Source organism: Dendrobates tinctorius, unplaced genomic scaffold (assembly GCF_039654945.1).
Source record: "Dendrobates tinctorius isolate UK_male_01 unplaced genomic scaffold, ASM3965494v1 ptg000003l, whole genome shotgun sequence".
In the NCBI taxonomy this organism is placed as follows: Eukaryota; Metazoa; Chordata; class Amphibia; order Anura; family Dendrobatidae; genus Dendrobates; species Dendrobates tinctorius.
The window spans coordinates 42,911,649-42,930,866 of NW_027361671.1; the positions used below are offsets into that span (position 1 = coordinate 42,911,649).

A 19,218-nucleotide genomic window follows, 5' to 3' on the forward strand; every position below is an offset into this window, starting at 1 on the left:
GGAAATTTGTATGGACTTTTTTTTGCTTTTGTCACCATTTAACAAGATCTGTAGCGTTTTCATTTTTCTTGATACCATTTTGGGGTAGATGCAATATTTTGGTAGCCTCTTACTGCATTTTATTGCAGTGCTGCGACGGTCAAAAGATCGTAATTCTGAGGTTTTAAATTTTTTTCACTAGGCTGTTTACTCGGCCGTATTATACCTGCGAGTGAAATCGCCGCATGAATGAAAAAAAAATAAAATATATATATATATATATATATATATATATATATATATATATATATATATATATATATATATATATATATATATATATATCTCACACTTCTGTGACATCAAACTGTCCACTTTGGAAGCAACACTGATTGACAATCAACTTCACATTCTGTTGTGCAAATGGATTAGACAACAGATAATTGCCAATAATTTCTAAGACACAATAAAGGAGTGGTTCTGCAGGTGGGGACCACATCTCACACATCACAGTACCAGAGCTTTCTGGCTGATGTTTTGGTCATTTTTTCACACAAGTGGCTCAGGTAGTGCAGCTCATCCAGGATGGCACATCAATGCAAGTTGTGGCAAGAAGGTTTTCTGTGTCTGTCAGCATAGTGTCCAGAGGCTGGAGGCACTACCAGGAGACATGCCAGTACACCAGGAGACATGGAGGGCAACAACCCAGCATCAGGTCCGCTACCTCCGCCTTTGTGCAAGAAGGAACAGGAGGAGCACTGCCAGAGCTCTGCAAAATAGCCTCCAGCAGGCCACAAATGTGCATGTGTCTGCACAAACTGTTACAGTAGAAACCGACTCTGAGGATAGTACTGTATGAGGGCCCGATGTCCACAGATGGGGGTTGTGCTCACAGCCCAACACCGTGCAGGGCGCTTGGCATTTGCCACAGAACACGAGGATTGGCAAATTCACCACTGGCTCCCTGCTGACACACTCCAGCCACATGAGGTCTGGCATTGTCCTGCATTAGGAGGAACCCAGGGCCAACTGCACCAGCATATGGTCTCACAAGGGGTCTAAGGATCTCATCTCGTTACCTAATGGAGATTGGGCTGGCCATGACAGGGATTTGATGTGGTGGCCCTTCATCCATACAGTGATTGACCTAGCTGTGTGGCATGGTGCATTGTCCTGCTGGAAAACCAGTCTTCACAGTTGGGGAACATTGCCTAAGCTGAAGGAATCAACTGTTTTTCCAAGATAACCTTGTATGTGGCTTGATTCGTACGTCCTTCGCAAAGATTAACCTGCCAATTCCAGCCTTGTTGAAGCATCCCCAGATCATCACCGATCCTCTGCCAAATTTCACAGTGGGTGCAAGACACTGTGGCTTGTACGCCTCTCCAGGTCTCCCTCTAACCATTAGATGACCAGGTGTTTAGCAAAGCTGAAAATTAGACTTGTCAGAGAAGATTATCTTACTCCAGTCCTCTATGGTCCAATCCTTATGGTCTTTGGCAAACTTCAGCTTGCCTCTCATTTGCTTCACATTGATGAAAGGCTTTTTTCTACTTTTTCAAGACTTGAGCCCTGCCTCTAGGAGCCTGTTAAGAACTATTCTTGCTGTGCACTTCACCCCAGCTGCCATTTGCCATTCCTTTTGTAGGTCACTCGATGTCACCCTGTGGTTTCTGAGCGACATTCGAAAAAGATGACGATCATCCCAATCAGTGGAGAGTCGTTTTCGCCCTCTGCCAGTCTGTAGCTTTGTTGTCGCCAATGTCTGCTGCTTGACCTTGTTGTAATGGATTGCCGTCTTAGAAATTTTAAGGATGTAGGTGACATGACACTCACTGTATCCCTCTGCTAGTAAAGCCAGAATTGAACCCTTCTTTTCCTCACTCAAGAGTTTTTCTTTTTAACTCCTTTGGCATGGTTAAGTCATTTTTTCCTTCCTATTACTTTTGGGGAATTACTAGCACTTGTTTTGCCACCCAGCCTGTCCTATTGCAAGAGGATTGTGAATACCACAGAATGTTGTTGTTTTTTTTTTTTTTTTTTTTTTTTTTTTTTTATACTTTCCTTTGTTAAATAAGAATTGGTTCATGTGATCACCTAATCATAAGCACATAAGTAGAATGAGGTGTGCTCTGGTAGGAATTCAACTGACACTGGAATGGCTGTCAGACATGTAGAGAAGCTGATTTTTGTAAAACTGTGCAGTAGTCTCTTAATTTTTGCACTCATAAAGCTGCTAATCAGTGGCATGGGTGAGTTATACAGAGCTCAGCATTCAGAGAGCTGGGAGATCTGTAGCAAACTATATCATTTTTAATCAAAACTACAGCAAGTATCCCAATAAATGATACCTCACTAGAATCTGGGCCTCTGTATCTTCATCATGCTGGCCTAAGATGGGTTAGCTAAAACCTGGTGACAAATTCCTTTTAACCTTTCACTAATCTAAATTTGGTTCTGCTCTTGCTGATGTGGTCAGGAATTTTGTGCTGTATTGTTGAGCATCAGACGTGGGCTTATTTCTACTGCTTACTATATATACTTGTAGACACATATAGTTTGAAATGCTGAAAATCCAGAGCGTAATGCAGAACCAGTTTATCGCTGGGTCATCTTGATCATTTCCAAGTATAAATGATCCACAAGCCTCATTTCAAAGTCTGCGCCAAGTCTATTATTTCCCCAGATTTTCCTTTGCAATAAATGGGGTGAAATCTTAAGTGACATTTGTATGGAGAATCGTTCTGTAACAGATGCAGATATCTGTGTGAATTTGCTGCTAATAAGGATGTGTTCAGATAACATGTTATCAGAGCATGCTCGGGTGTTTTCCGAATATCTTGGGCGTGTTCGGATAACTTTTTCGGGACCCTGCGGATGCATGTTTTGCAGCAGGAGACAGCCACAACACGTAGGGAGGATTGCCTATTTGTTAAGCCCCCGTCACACACAGCGATCTCACAAGCAAGATCGCTGCTGAGTCACAAGTTTTGTGACGCAACAGCGATCTCACCAGCGAGATCGCTGTGTGTGACACTTATCAGCGACCGGCCCCCCTGCCAGGTATCGCTGATCGTCCTGGAATGGCCTGGACTTTTTTTTGACCGCTGGTCTCCCGCTGGCCAGCACGCATCGCTGCGTGTGGCAGGCGGGAGACCAGCAATCAGCGAGCTGGAGCTGGTAACCAAGGTAAACAGCGGGTCTCTAAGTGCCGCGCGGCGCTCAGAAACCCAATGTGTACCTTAGTTACCAGCGCGCTGGTGCAGGGAGCTGGTAACCAAGGTACACATCGGGTTTCTAAGCACGGCGCTTAGAAACCCGATGTGTACTTTGGTTACCAGCTCCCTGCACCAGCGCGCTGGTAACTAAGGTACACAGTGGGTAACTAAGCGACGTGCATCGCTTGGTACCCGCTTGTCGCTGTTCTGATCGCTGGTGAAGCTGCCTGTTTGGCAACTCACCAGCAATCATGTAGCGACACACCAGCGATCCTGACAAGTTCATATCGTTGTCGGGATCGCTGGTGAGTCACTATGTGTGATGGGCCCTTAGGCAATGCCTGCATACGTTGTGGCTGGCTTCCGCCACAAAACATGAATCCGCAGGGTTCCGAAAATGTTATCCGAGCACGTCCAAGATTCTCTGATAATTCTTTATCCTAGAACGTTCGCTCAACACATAATGTTAAACTCAGAGGGCCAAAATTAAAGATTGGACAAAGTCGCGGGCTTTATGTAAAGTAAAAAAAAGTCTACAATTGAGGAAGTTTATTCGTATCAAATATAATGAACTTTTACATATGGAGATAAAGTTAAAGGGGTTGTCCCACGAACAAAGTACATTTTATTTAATAGATCTTAAACTAAAATATTGTAATAATGTTATGTAAGAGCAGTAAAAAGCATGTGGCCTAACTTAAATATGGAATAACAAGGGATAACAAACCTTGGATAATACAGATAAAGTATGATACAAACAAATGTGCCCCCCAAACACAGAAAGATATGCCTACTGTGAATTCCTCCATGTTCATGGCATGATGACCCTACTGTACCCCCCTCAATCCCCCGACCAAGAATGGTGACCCCATCATAGTATGATTCTTCAACTGTGATTCCTATACAGCCCTCTATACAGTATAATGGCCTCACATAGTGATCCATACAGTAGAAGGGGGCCCTGCATTGCCTTCCATACAGTATAATGGCCCCACATAGTGCTCCATACAGTATAATAGCCCCACATAATGCTCCATACAGTATAATGGCCCCACATAGTGCTCCATACAGTAGAAGGGGGCCCTGCATTGCCTTCCATACAGTATAATGGCCCCACATAGTGCTCTATACAGTATAATAGCCCCACATAATGCTCCATACAGTATAATGGCCCCACATAGTGCTCCATACAGTATAAGGGGGCCCTGCATTGCCTTCCTTATAGTATAATGGCCCCACATAGTGCTCTATACAGTCTAATGGCCCCACATTGTGCTCCATACAGTATAATATTCCACACATTTAAAAACAAACAAAAAAAAATCTTGCCTCTGCTTGTTCCCCTGCTGCTCCAGTCTCTTCAAGGTGTCTTTAGATCCTTTGCATATCTCGGTACATAAGGCGTGTTGTAGCCCATCAGACGAAGAGAGGAATGATGGGAGAGAGAGCTTCAGCATGGAGGTGATCAGCCTGTGGCACTGCTGAGGTGTTATGGAAGCCCAGGTTGCTTTGATAGCAGACCAGCTCGTCTGCATTGTTGGGTCTGGTGTCGCTCGTCTTCCTCTTGGCAATACCCTTTGGGGTTAATGTCTGGGGAGTTTACTGGCCAATGGAGCACAGTGATACTGTTGTTTGTAAACCAGGTATTGGTACTTTTGGCAGTGTGGACAGGTGCCAAGTCCTGCTGGAGAGTGAAGTTTCCGTCTCCAAAAAGCTTGTGGGCAGAGGGAAGCATGAAGTGCTCTAAAATGTCTTGGTAGACGGCTGCGCTGAGTTTTGTCTGGATAAAACACAGTGGACCTACACCAGCAGAAGATATGGCTCCCCAAACCATCACTGATTATGGAAACTTCACACTAGACCTTAAGCAGCTTGGATTGTCTGTCTCTCCACAATTTCATGTCTATTGCTAATATTGATCTCACGGTCTGTTCTGTTTTGGGGCCTTTTGATTTCATGTGTTGGAGGAGAAAAGAGGTAAACATTACATTTTGACTGATCATTCCTTTTTTTATACAAAGGAGATAAACTGTATGCCTTCTTCCCTTATTAAAGGTATCAGTTTAGCGCCCTGTAGAAATTGGTAACTGGCTGAGTGGTTCAGCATATCGTTCATGCCGATAGCCATCTCTTCCAACTCCCCGTACACAGGAGCCCCTGCTCGGCTGAGCACTCCTCTATCCTTTGTGAGAGAGGCGCTGCTAGACTCCTCTGCACACATGTTCTCTCTGGAAAACCAAAAGTATCATCAGTCCAAAATTGTACATGCCTGTTTTTTTTCTCCTCCACATGGTCTGTTGGTAGGTCCCCATGCACATGCCAGCTGATTCTTCCATTATCTGTGGATTTGGCAGATATAAATTTAATGTGTACGGGGCCCTAAACACATTGCCGAGTGTGCATGTTGGAGTCTGGAGAAATGGCTAGTTCCCAGATATGTACCTCAGGTCTTTGTTGGCATCTCCAGTTGGCAAAAGTGAATGTGGTGGTTGTGGTCCTAAGGTGTATACTATGCTTTGCTTAACTTGGGACTTCCCTGTGAATCCTGATTGTATCATTAGGCTGGGATCACACATGCGAGGAATACGGCCGAGTCTCGCATGTTAATACCCGGCACTGCCGCCAGCCTCGGGAGTGGAGCGTGTGGCTCCATGTATTGCTATGCAGCCGCACGCTCCGCTCCAGAGGCCGGCGGCAGTGCCGGGTATTAACATGCGAGACTCGGCCGTATTCGTCGCATGTGTGATCCCGGCCTTAGTAATATTGCGTCATACGAGTATTTAACACTGTGAAATGTTTTTTCTATTTGTAAAGCCTTTCTAGTTGAATAACTTTTCACTATAATGTTTAATTTTCTTTCAGACATTTGGGCATGTGCTGACCAAAAATTTCTCCAGTTAAGACCAGACCATCTAAGTGCCTTAGTGAAGATGGGGTTTGGCATGGATCTTAAGTTTTCACATGAGGCTTTACTAAAGCTTCAAGATTGGGAGCTGCGTCTTCTGGAAACTGTGAAGAAATTCATGGCTCTGAGAATTAAAAGTGACAAGGACTATGCCTCCACTCTGCAAAATCTGTGCAACCAAGTTGATAAGGAAAGTGCTCCTCAGCTTGATTACATCAGCAGTGTGTCCAAGGTAAGCATAAACGTGGCCATACGTGTTAGCTAGCTGTCGGACAATGGCAGCAATTCCTGCCGCCTGCTTGGCTCAGCTGAGCCTGGCATGGGTTCTGATTGTAAAATCCAACATATTAACGCTTCTTTACTCCAATGTCTGCTGATTTGTTAGAATTGGGACACACTTGATCAAATTGGATAGTCTGTGAGTTCTGTAGACGTTTATCGTGGCTGTGGCATGGCTTTCAGTGATCTCTGTATACTTCTTTAGAACTACACAGAGTTCAGGTTTAGTGATTTTATTACACACAAAAGAGAAGGAATTGTACAATTTGTTACCAGAAATACGTCCATAAATGTAATTTCCGGAGTTTAATGACCTTGTACATGATAGATGAACTTCTACATGAAAATTTCAGATCATAGTTTCCTATGTGGTAGGATTATTGTATGTACAATTAGGAGGAGATGTAGGTGGGCCAGAGGTCATGCTGTCATATGGGCCTACTACTCTTAACTCTTCAGTAGACGTAACCGTTGGGGAAGTACAGGTCATCCTAAAGAGACCAGCTGGTATGGAGGCCTGTTGACAATGCTTCGTGGGAGAAAAATCTGCAGAATAAGATGGTCTTGTTGCAGTTCTCACTAAAGGATTAGACATAGGACGCTTACTCTCCTAGGTGGCACTTGCAAGAGGATGATTTTTTTATTTTGATTTTTTTTTCTGTGAAAGGGCGAAGTTGCACTATTGTGAGAACATGCTTCCTAAATATTGGTTAGTCAAAGGTGGACTGTCACCATGATCTGTCAAAATATTCGAGATCTTCTACTGTGAATGAACTGGGAATATTTTCATCATGGTTTGTGTTTGTCATTTTTTTTTTTTATTATTTATTTTTGCATTATAAGTAATCTTGTTAGTAGAGAAAATGTGATCCAGGTATTCTTGCATCTCCCTATGTACAGATCCCAAATCTGTCTGTGCATGCTGCATCCACCTCTGCCATAGAAATTGCTGTGACATCACAGGTTTCCCATGCAACCACCTGAATGCAGAATCGGGGGCTCTGAGATCCCTATACCCTAATACGGAGTTTGGACAGAAGTTGTATTCATAACACAAACTTTTAAGTGATTAAGTACTCTGCTGTATTGGGTATAGTATGGATGGTTTTTGTAATTTACATTCACTGACCACAAGCGACAAGTCGTAATACTTATTGATGAATCCACATTTTAAGGAGGTTGTTCAATCATGATATTTATGATAGACGATATCCAAATGGATCAGCTATTATCTTTGGCACCTGCTGGACGCAAGCATTGAGTAGAACAGTGTTATGAATGGGGCACTGAGGAGGAGAGCAGGCCCGAGCTGAGCCACAGAACACCAGAGAGGTTGGTAACTAAGCAGATTGCAGACCCCTGATCCTATCCACACAACTAGCAGTAGCCGTGGAGCGTACCTACGATGATCCTAGATGACTCGGCACAGCCGGAGAGCTAGCTACACCTAAAGCAAGAAAGGGGAAAGCTAAACTGCCCCAGAGCAGACCCCAAAGGAATAGATAGCCCCCAAACATATATTGTCGGTGAGACAAGATGAAAACACAAACGCAGGTAGGAAAATAGGCTGAGCAAATGATGGGGACCACACTGACCAGACACTACAGGAAAGGATAGATACTGTCTGCAATCATGCACAAAAAACCCTGCAAAATGTCCAACACGACTGATGCACAAAAACCCTGAAGTCACACGACTTCGCCTCCCACCAGTACTCTGGTAGATTCTGAAAGCAAAGCAACAGAGACCAATATACCAGGAGGGAAAAACAAACTGGCACAAGCAGCAACATATGGCGGTGATGCAGCACAGCCCCAGCCGGAGCTGGCCAACCCGCACAAAGCAGGAATAGACAGTACCTGAACAAATGCAAACAGAAAAGCAAATGAATCACTTAGCTGGACAATGCAGGGAAAGAGCTGGATACGTCAGACCTCATTAGGCAAGGCAGCAAAAATCACCAGCAGGGATAGAGGGCGACGGCTGTCTTAAATCCATTCTGAAGCCTCAGATCTCCAATCGTTGTCCTCATTATCAGGTGGTAAGCCTGTCAATCAAATCAGCTCCACTACCTCCATTAACCACCAGAGGGAGCCCAGAAAGAGAATTCACAACAGAACAGCTCTGTACTACTCTGCTTAACGTGTATTGAAGAGAACAGGAGCTGATCTGCAGGACCCAGAAGCGGCTGCTACACAGTGAACAAGGCTACGCAGTGCAGCTCTATTCAGTGTTTGGTTTGGCTGAATCAGTTTATTTGCTGATCAGTAGGGGAAAGCCAGGTGTCAGACCACCAACACGCTGATATTAATGACTAGGGATGATCGATTATCTTTGGATAAGAGCTTATCCAAACAGCTATAGTGCTTACCGACTAGCTGCTCAGTAGCCTGGATTCCTAAAGCTCTCCTCTCCAGATGTTCGCTGCCGCAGCTGCATGTGTCGTGGATGTGACAGTCATGAGACATTCATGGAGAGCCTGTCTGTTGTGACTGTGAAACAGCCGCGACACATGCAGTGGCGGCGCTGAACAGCTGATTATCGGGAGCGCTCCAGATATTCAGGTTACCAAGGCAGCTATTCGGATAACCACTTATCCGAAACTATTTGATCAACCCCATTAATGACCTATCCTACAAATGTCAAATGTTTGTAGCACTCTAATGGCAACATGGTCTAATGAAGTCCACTTGGTGAAAAAAAAACTCCAGAAGGATGATGCTTACCAGGGAGTTGCCAAAAATAGAGAAACTTTTTTCCTGCATACACATAGACAGCAACATTTTGACCAGTATGTTCTTTGTCAAGCTAACCTAAGGATTGGTTATCAGTATACGTACGGAAAAACCCTTTAAGTGTGCCTACCAAGTTTCAATAAGCTCCTGATAAGTTACCGTGTCTCTAACTTTTTGGAATTTTTCCTTAATTTATAGTCATGGCTGCACATGGTTCACCAGACAGAACAACTGAGTAAGATCATGAAGAGTCATGCAGAAGAGCTCAATGCGGGTCCCCTCCACCGCCTCAATGTCATGATCAAAGACAAGCAGCAAGTGAAAAAGAGCTACAACAGCATTCATCAGCAGATCGAGGCCGAGCTGTACAAGGTAAGTCTTTAATTACCAGTCGGTCATCTTCTAGTTTTCAGCATGTGGTAATGTAGGATGAATGAAAAAAGGTGTTCAGTTAAATTAAATTTGGCCAGTAAAGTGGGCGTAAATCGGGAATAATAGTGAATTGATGGGTTTTGTAAACCGTTGGATGTTTATAATGTCTCATTAAATTTGAGACTACCTAGCAGGTTAGTGATCTCCCTGGAAGCCTTCGCGCATTGGCTGTTTCTGGAAAGATATATTCAGGTTTCCTTATTAAATGAGAAACTGAATAAACACCAAAGCTGCTCTAAACACACAACTTGATTTGTTGATGATCTTTCTGGGAATTGCTACCGTCAGTAGTATGTAGCCTCCCAGGAGGGTCACCAGAGGCGTTTACGGGCGACAGTGAGAGAAGACATTCGTGGGCATTTCCAGAACTGGGTTCCCACATTGGGTCCTTGCTCTCCCTTCTGACCACAATGGCGCTCACCATTTAGAGCATATTCAGGTAGAATTTCTTTCTAATAAATTTGGCTTGAAAACCACATTTTTCACATCAGAATCAATGCAATAAATGGTTATATCATCAACACCATTGTTTTCAATAGAAGCTGGGCTTCTGTTTCTCTATATGGCTGCAGTTTTTCTGCAGACAGTATCCAAAAGTGAGAGTATGTCAGCGTTAAAGCCAAGTATACAACCTCTGGCAAAAATTATGGACTCACCGGCCAGTTTAATTTTGTAGAAAAAAAGCAGATCACAGACATGGCACAAAACTAAAGTCAATTCAAATGGCAACTTTCTGGCTTAGAAACAATAAAAAAAATCAAGAACAAAAAATGTGGTTAGTAATGGTTACTTTTTTAAACCAAACATAGGGGAAAAATTATGGAATCACTGAATTCTGTGGAAAAAAATTATGGAATCGTGAAAAACAAGCAAACAAGCACTCCAACACATCACTAGTATTTTTTTCCACCACCTCTGGCTTTTATAACAGCTTGCAGTCTCTGAGGCATGGACTTAATGAGGGTCAAACAGTACTCTTCATCAATCTGGCTCCAACTTTCTCTGATTGCTGTTGCCAGATCAGCTTTGCAGGTTGGAGCCTTGTCATGGACAATTTTCTTCAATTTCCACCAAAGATTTTCAATTGGATTGAGATCCTGACTATTTGCAGGCCATGACGTTGACCTGATGTGTCTTATTTCAAGGAATGTTTGCATAGTTATTGCTCTATGGCAGGATGCGTTATCATCTTGAAAAATGATTTAATCTTCCCCAAACATCCTTTGAATTGATGGGATAAGAAAAGTGTAAAAAATAACATACATCTTCAATAAATGCACAAGTTTAAGACAGCCATCTCCCCAGTGCCTTTACTTGAGATGCAGCCCCATATCATCAATGACTGTGGAAATTTGCATGTTCTCTTTAGGCAGTCATCTTTATAAATCTCATTGGAACGGCACCAAACAAAAGTTCCAGCATAATCACCTTGCCCATTGCAGATTCGCGATTCATCACTGAATGACTTTCATCCAGTCATCCTCTGTCCACGATTGCTTTTCCTTAGCCCATTGTAAGGCTGGTTTCACATTAGCTTTTTTTTTAACGCAGCGCATCGTGCGCGTCCATGCGCCACTATGTTTAACATGGCGGGTGCATGGTCTAGCGTTTGCACACTTTAGTATGCGTTTTCGCACACATGCGTTTTTTGTAGTGTGCTCCTAGGCGCGCCCGACGCGCCCTGTTACATTTTTGGGTCCGTCCGATGGCGTAAAAAAACGCATGTGCAAAAATAACACATTACAGTTAATGGGAACGCAGATGTGCGCATGGACATGTGCACGCTTGCGTTTGAAATCGCATGCGTTTTAAGAGTTAACATGGCTAGAAACTGATTAAAACGCATGTGCCTAATAAACTTAAAGACTTACAGAATGCATGATGCGTTTTTTGCATGCGTTGCGACGGATCCTGCGTTGCAACTGTTTGCGACAGATCCGCCGAATGAAGAATTTAAGGAACCGCTGCCCGGGGAGAGAGAGAGAGAGAACTTTTTCTGTCCGCCAGAAATGATTTCAGGGTTAAATTTCCGCCTGACATCATTCCACCGGGCATGCACACTATAAAAATGCGGATCCTTCAGCACAAAAACGTTACATGGTCCGTCCAGACATCTCGGCGGACGCAAAAAAATTGACGGATCTGCAAAAACCGAATCCAACGGATGTCCATCCGTCAAGATCCGCCGGTAATGCAAGTCAATGGGGGAAAAAAAACGGATCCGCCAAAAAAAATGGCGGATCCGTTTTTTTTGCAAAAAAGGCCGATTTTGACTGATGGTCAAAAACGGAAGTGTGAAACAGGCCTAATGTGAAAGTAGCCTAACCTTGTTTTTTTCTGTTTAATGATGGCTTTCATCTAGCTTTTCTGTATGTAAATCCCATTCCCTTTTAGGTGGTTTCTTACAGTTCGGTCACAGACATTGACTCCAGTTTCCTCCCATTCGTTCCTCATTTGTTTTGTTGTGCATTTCCTGCTTTGGAGACATATTGCTTTAAGTTTCCGGTCTTGACACCTTGATGTCTTCCTTGGTCTACCAGTGTGTTTGCCTTTAACAACCTTCCCATGTTTGTATTTGGCCCAGATTTTAGACACCACTTCCTGTGAACAACTAACATCTTTTGCAACATTGCGTGATAGATTTACCCTCTTTTAAGAGTTTGATAATCCTCTCCTTTGTTTCAATTGACATCTCTCGTGTTGGAGCCATGATTCATGTCAGTCCACTTGGTGCAACAGCTCTCCAAGGTGTGATCACTCCGTTTTAGATGCAGACTAACAAGCAGATCTAATTTGATGCAGGTGTTAATTTTGGGAATGGAAATTTACAGGGTGATTCCATAATTTTTTCCCACAGAATTGAGTGACTCCATAATTTTTTCCCCTCCGTTTGGTCTAAAAAAAAAAAAAAAAAAAAAAAAAAGTAACCATTACTGACGACCACATTTTCTGTTCTTGATTTCTTTTAGTATTTCTTAAAGCCAGAAAGTTGCCATTTGAAATGGCTTTAGTTTTGTGCCGTGTCTGTGAAATGTTTTTTTTCTACAAAATTAAAAAACTGAATGAACATCCTCCAAGGCCGGTGATAACATAATTTTTGCCAGGGGTTGTAGGTGCTGGTGGGTGCACCCTTGGCGTGGTCAAATAGTTTTTGATGTTTTAGAATTTCTGCACTATTTCTACACCAATTATTTGAATTAAGGTCACTCGTGCTTTTTCATTGCATTTTTTTTTTTTTTTTAATATGCTATTTATCTTGTGTTTGACGCTTTTTTTGACATTTTGGTATATAAAGCTCCTTTGTTTCTTTTGTTTTTGATACTTCTGTTTTCATTGCTTTGACATAACTTTGTTATGCTTGGGTGCGGATTACTTTTGTTTTTGATGCATTTCCGCCGCAGAAACACCCTAAAATTGCATGTGCATTTTCTACCTGCGGGTTTTCAGTATTCTGTTGGTCAAATATGCACACTCTGAATTTGCTGCTTTTCTCTCTGCAAAAACTGCAGCAATTTAAAGTACAGTGTATGTGGATGGGGTAGATAAATCACTTTTGAAACTGAGGGAACGCAGTGGATTTTTTTATTCCTTACTGTGGACTTTGATCTTGCCTTTTGCAAAGCATTGTGTAAACTGTGTGCCATGGAAAATCTATGGCATGTGGACTCATCCAACATTGCGATCCAGGCTCCGCAATGTTTGGTCAGTCATCACTAGGATCCTTTCTCCTTAACTGTGACTACACTTTTATAAAATTTATACAAAAAAAAAAGTTTCTCGTTCGCCATATTGGGGGGGACAGAGACCATGGGTGTATGCTGCTGCCACTAGGAGGCTGACACTATGCACAAAAAAAGGGTTAGCTCCTCCTCTGCAGTGTACACCCCACCGACCGGCAGGAAATTCCTCAGTTTAGCTTAGTGTCAGTAGGAGTTGGACACGGGTCTTTCATTAGACCCATATCTACCTCGATGTGCGTCGTTCCTTTTCAGGTTTCCGGAGGGATACAGTGTGAATGGTCACTACTGTACTCCCTCAAGAGACTATGAGTACGGCGTGTACTGCCACCCCGTATCCTCATAGCTCTCAGTGGCGGGACCACAGCTTAGCACGGGTGCGTGCCAGCGATCAGGAGAGTCCTCGCCCCCCGCCTCCCACCCACTCGCCTACCAGAGCCTGTCGGTCGGATGAGGCGCGGATACCACAAAGACGCAGACAGCGTGGGATATATCAGGTACCTTTATTGCAAACGGAGGTGAGTATGCAGTCCAAGATGCGGCCCCCTGGCGGTTTCAGGATTCTTGGGAGCGGTCGCCGAGGGAGTACTGTGGAGTCTCTGCGCCGCCCGCGCCTCCCGGCGGCCGCCGCATTCGTACGGGCCCCGGCTGTTGCGCGGGCCTTGTTCTATGCTTCTCCACCTCCTTCTTTCTTCGGCGTTCGGCAGGGGATCCAGGTGATAGGTAGGGAGGTGGCCGCGGCGACGCTGCGAGACCTCTGCGCCGCCCCGCGCTGACAGGCGGCCGTCGCCATTAATTTAGTCCCCGGCTTCATTTCGGGCCTTCTCTGACGTCGCGGCCACGCCCCCCCGCTCTCTCTCTCATAGGCGGGCTTCTCTCCCGCCCGTTCTAGGACCACCCACCGCCTCTCAGAACCTGCGGTGGGCAGCGGGCGGTACCCTCTTTGCCTCAGCAGCTAGCTCCGCCCATCTTCTTCGTTTGAAGTCGCGCGTTTATCCTGGTTCCCTCAGGCTGCCGCCATTTTATCACCATGTCAGCCGGACACAGAGGGATTCCACGTTCTCCTCTGCTGGGGCCCTGCATCTTCAGACGAGCAGTGTATCAGCACCTTTGGGGACACCGCATCGTGAGTAGCTCTGCAACTGCAGATTGACACCCTTCTCTGCCTTCTGTCCCCCAACCTTCCAGCATTTCCGCAGGTTTCTTCTTTTCTCCTTCATTATCCTATCTCTAAGGCTGAGCGTGGCCGTCCGCCTGCCCCCACCCCTCTGCCTGGACTGCAGCAATCCCATTCAGCATGACTCCGTCCAGGAGCCACATATTGCGCCACGTGAAAGCGAACCCCCCATTCCTGGTTGGGCCTCGTCTCTTTCACAATCAGTGGCAGGCCTCACCAGGGTGTCTCAGTCCATAGTAGTCGTCCTTGATAAGTTGCCCCTGGACACTTCTGCAGGGTCCAGCAGGTCACATGAAGCTCCATCTGAGCCAGCCAGCAGAAGCCGCAAAGGCCCAGACAGGATCACCGGCCGGGATCCCCTCCTGGCCTCACATCCCCACATAGTCCTTCCCAGCAGTCGCCCTCCCGTGCCTCCTGACCCGAGTCAGGTGAAGCGTTCTCGGATCTGTCATCCGAATGGATCTTAGAGCTGGACGCGGACATGAAGGTTACGGTCAGAACCTCATTGCCTCGATTAACCACACCTTCGAAATCTCAGACTCCCCTGCGAAATCCTCAGAACAGGAGGTTTCGTTCAGACGGGCAGAAACACCTTCCAGGGTCTTCGCCTCCCACTCTGAGTTTGGCAAGATCCTTACCAGGGAAAGAGAAAATCCGACCAGGCGCCTTCAAAGAGGGAAGCGCCTCGGCGTGCTGTACCCGTTTGCCAAGGAGCTCACCAACAACTGGTCTGCTTCCCCCTCGGTAGACGCACCTGTGTCCAGACTGTCTAACAGCACGGTCCTCCCGATTTCAGGTGTGGCGTCACTAAAGGATTCGAATGATAGGATTATAGAATCCTTAGCAAAGCATACGAAGCGGCTGCAGCGGTGCTAAGCCCAGCCTTCGCTTCCTCTTGGGTAGCGAAGGCCATAGCCACTTGGGCAGAGGATCTCTGCAAGGGCATCCTAGGTAAGGCCCAACCAGAGCAATTGTCCGAACTGGCCAACCAGATCTCCCATGCAGGGGATTATCTGCTCTCTGCCTCCTTGGATGTCGCGTCTTGCGCAGTTCAGGCGTCAAGCAGCGTTGTGGCAATCCGACGTACAATTTGGCTCAAGGCTTGGCAGGCGGATTTGAATTCAGTTAAGTCTCTTACCAATCTGCCTTTTCAGGGAGCGCGTCTCTTCGGATCCCAGATGGATCAGATTATTAAGGACGCCACTGGAGGCACGAGTTCCCTCCTCCCTCAGTCCAAGCCTCGTAGACCTCTGCTAAAACGTCAGTTTCGGCCCTTTCGGACATTCCACCGTTTCAATACGGCAGACAACTTCTCTAACCAACAGAAAACGCAGGTACGCCAGGATAGAAAAAAGGCGTCTTTCAGACCCACTCCCTCCAGGCGATCTCACTCCTCCCAGGGCAGAACCTCCGGATCCAGATCTGGACAGTCCACATCAGCATGACTATCAACGAACCCCCGAGAGTCCTTCCCAATTGGGAGGTCGTCGTCTTTTCTTCAGAGACGGCTGGCTTGCCTCAGTAGAGGACGCTTGGGTCAGGGAGGTGGTATCATCAGGATACAAGATAGAGTTCATTTCTCGTCCCCGGGATCGTTTCTTCGAGTCCCAACCTCCAAAAGATCCTGCCTTAGTTCCGGGGTTCTTTGCGTCCATCGCCTCTCTCCTCACTTCTGGAGTGATCGTGCCCGTCCCCGAGTCAGAACGGTTCACAGGGTTTTACTCAAACCTGTTTGTGGTACCGAAAAAAGGCGGTACAGTTCCATCCATCTTGGACCTCAAGTTACTCAACAAGACAGTCCGACTGCGTCATTTCCTAATGGAGTCTCTGGTCGGTAATCGCTTCCATAGAGACGCAGGAGTTCATGTGTTAAATAGACATTCAAGATGCCTATCTACATGTTCCCATATTCTCCGGCCATCAGAAATTCCTGCGATTCGCCAGGAACATTACCAATTTGTTGCACTGCCGTTCGATCTCGCCACCGCACCCAGAGTATTTACGAAGATCATGGCAGCGTTGATGGCCTTGTTGAGAATCAAAGGTCTCGTTCTTTTTCCGTACCTCGACGACATTCTGATCGAAGCTCCATCCTTTCATCAAGCTCGCCAAAGTCTTACCATCGTCCCCGACGCCCTGTCCAATTTCGGGTGGCTCATCAACAAAAGGAAGTCCTGCCTTTTTCCGACACAACGTCTTGTGTTTCTGGGTCTATTGTTCGGCAATCGTCTATCGAAGGTTTTCTCCCACAAGAAAAGATTTGCTCCCTGCAGCGGGATGTGCGAGCGCTGCATATCTTACGACTTCCATCTCTCCGGACAACCATGAAAGTCCTGGGAAAGATGGTGGCAGCGACAGAGGCGGTTCCCTTTGCCCAATTTCACTCCAGACCCCTCCAACACGCCATACTGTCTCGGTGGAACAGGTCTGTTCTTTCCCTGGACCGCCCATTTCGTCTTTCATACCGGGTCAAGCAGTCCCTCAATTGGTGGCTGATGTCTCCTCTCATCTCCCTAGGACGGCCATTCCTTCCCATTCACTGGCAGATTGTGACAACGGATGCCAGCCTCCTCGGCCGGGGGCAGTGTTCCGCAGTCACACTGTTTAGGGTCGATGGTCGATTCAGGAGTCAGCTCTGCCGATCAACGTCCTCGAGATACGAGCCATTTATCTGTCTCTTGTTCACTGGGAGAGGCTTCTCAAGGGCCTGCCTATCCGGATTCAGACAGACAATACCACAGCGGTGGCATATGTCAACCGCCAGGGGGGACACGGAGTGTCTCAGCCCTGGTAGAAGTGTCCAAGATTCTTCATTGGGCAGAGCTTTCAGTCCCGGCAATATCCGCGGTGCACATTGCTGGCGTGGACAACTGGGCCGCCGATTTTCTCAGCCGCGAGGGTCTAGTGGCGGGAGAGTGGTCCCTACGTCCGGAGGTATTTCTTCAGCTTTGCCGTCGTTGGGGAACCCCGGACGTAGACCTGCTAGATTCTCGCCTCAACAGGAAAGTTTGTATCCAGGGCTCGAGATCCTCTCGCAGTGGGCGCCAGCGCTCTGGCCATTCCTTGGTCGCAGTTCAAGCTCCCCTACCTATTCCCTCCTCTGCCTCTTCTTCCCAGGCTGTTGAAGAAAATCAAGGCGGAAGGAATTCCAGTCAATCATCGCCCCGAATTGGCCCAGAAGGGCTTGGTTCACGGACATCGTCAACCTTCTCGCGGACGCCCCCTGGAAGCTTCCAGACAGGGCAGATCTGCTGTCTCAAGGTCCGATTTGCCACTCCAATTCTCGGCCACTCAATTTAACGGCGTGGCTGTTGAAACCGAGGTTTTGAATCGATCAGGCGTTTCGGATCGAGTTATTCATACTATGATCCGGGCCAGAAAGCCATCGTCTTCCAAAGTTTATTACCGTACCTGGAAGGCCTATTTCACTTTGGTGCGAGTCCACCGACATTCTGCCCATACATTTTTCGCTCCCTTCTGTCCTGGCGTTTCTTCAGGCAGGGCGTGATGCAGGCCTTGCCCTCAGCTCTTTAAAAGGTCAAGTTTCGGCGCTGTCCATTTTATTTCAGAAGACGTTGGCCTCCCGTCCTCAGGTCAAAACCTTCCTTCAAGGAGTGGCTCATACGGCTCCTCCGTACAGAGCGCCCATAGATCCTTGGGGTCTTAATCTGGTTCTTGAGGCTCTGCAAGGTCCTCCCTTTGAACCTCTCAGGGAACTTTCCCCTATCCCTCCTTTCATGGAAAGTAGCCTTCCTAGTGGCCATCGCCTTCGCCTCCATCCGGCGCGTGTCGGAATTGGCGGCCCTCTCTTGCCGCTCTCCTTTCTTGGTACTCCTCTAGGACAAGGTAGTTCTGCGGCCTCCGCCCGCTTTCCTTCTTAAAGTGCTGTCCACTTTCCACCTGAATGAGGATACTGTTCTCCCGTCCTTTTGTCCGGGTCCAGCTCGTCCTCGGGACCGCTCCTTGAACGAGCTGGACTTGGTCAGGGCGATGAAGGTCTACCTAGCTAGGACAACTTCTTTGCGGAAGACAGACTCTCTCTTCATCCTTCCAAATGGGGTGCAAAGAGGTCAGCCGGCCTCCAAAGCTACTATTGCTCGCTGGATCAGATCGGCAATTTTTGAGGCCTACCGGGTCATACATCGATTGACCCCTCCGGGAATTAGAGCTCACTCTACCCGGGCAGTGGGTACCTCCTGGATGGTGCGCCACTGAGCTTCCGCGCTGCAGCTTGTAAAGCTGCAACCTGGTCATCGGTTCACACATTTGTGAAATTCTACAAGGTCCACACCTACGCTTCGGTGGATGCCAGCCTAGGTGGAAGGATTCTGCAGGCAGCGGTGGTGAGTCCGCTGGCCTGATGGAAGTTTGCTTTCCCGCCCCAGGGACTGCTTTGGGACGTCCCATGGTCTCTGTGTCCCCCAATAAGGCGAACGAGAAAACAGGATTTTTGGGTTGCTTACCGTAAAATCTGTTTCTCGGAGCCTTCATTGGGGGACACAGCACCCTCCCATGTTCTGCAACTCCTGTTCTTATGTTTGTTTGTTATTTACAGTTGAGTTGTCCTGTTTTTCAATCTATTCTGTTACTTCTCCTACTGCTTTCTCACTAACTGAGGAATTTCCTGCCGGTCGGTGGGGTGTACACTGCGGAGGAGGAGCTAACCCTTTTTTTGTGCATAGTGTCAGCCTCCTAGTGGCAGCAGCGTACACCCATGGTCTCTGTGTCCCCCAATGAAGGCTCTGAGAAACAGATT

The 19,218-nt window shown here is 46.6% G+C and overlaps 1 protein-coding gene across 9 annotated transcripts in view; it reads left to right on the top strand.

The window, feature by feature from the left end:
- The window catches only part of FER (FER tyrosine kinase), a 416,817-nt gene that overhangs the window by 28,502 nt on the left and 369,097 nt on the right, over positions 1 to 19,218 (top strand). For all 9 annotated transcript variants that reach the window (XM_073548571.1, XM_073548350.1, XM_073548649.1 and 6 more), the window contains exons 4-5: positions 6,060 to 6,334; positions 9,315 to 9,488. In XM_073548571.1, the coding sequence (XP_073404672.1) occupies positions 6,128 to 6,334; positions 9,315 to 9,488 (381 nt within the window). In that variant the 5' untranslated portion in view covers positions 6,060 to 6,127. The remainder of the gene's footprint in view (positions 1 to 6,059; positions 6,335 to 9,314; positions 9,489 to 19,218) is intronic.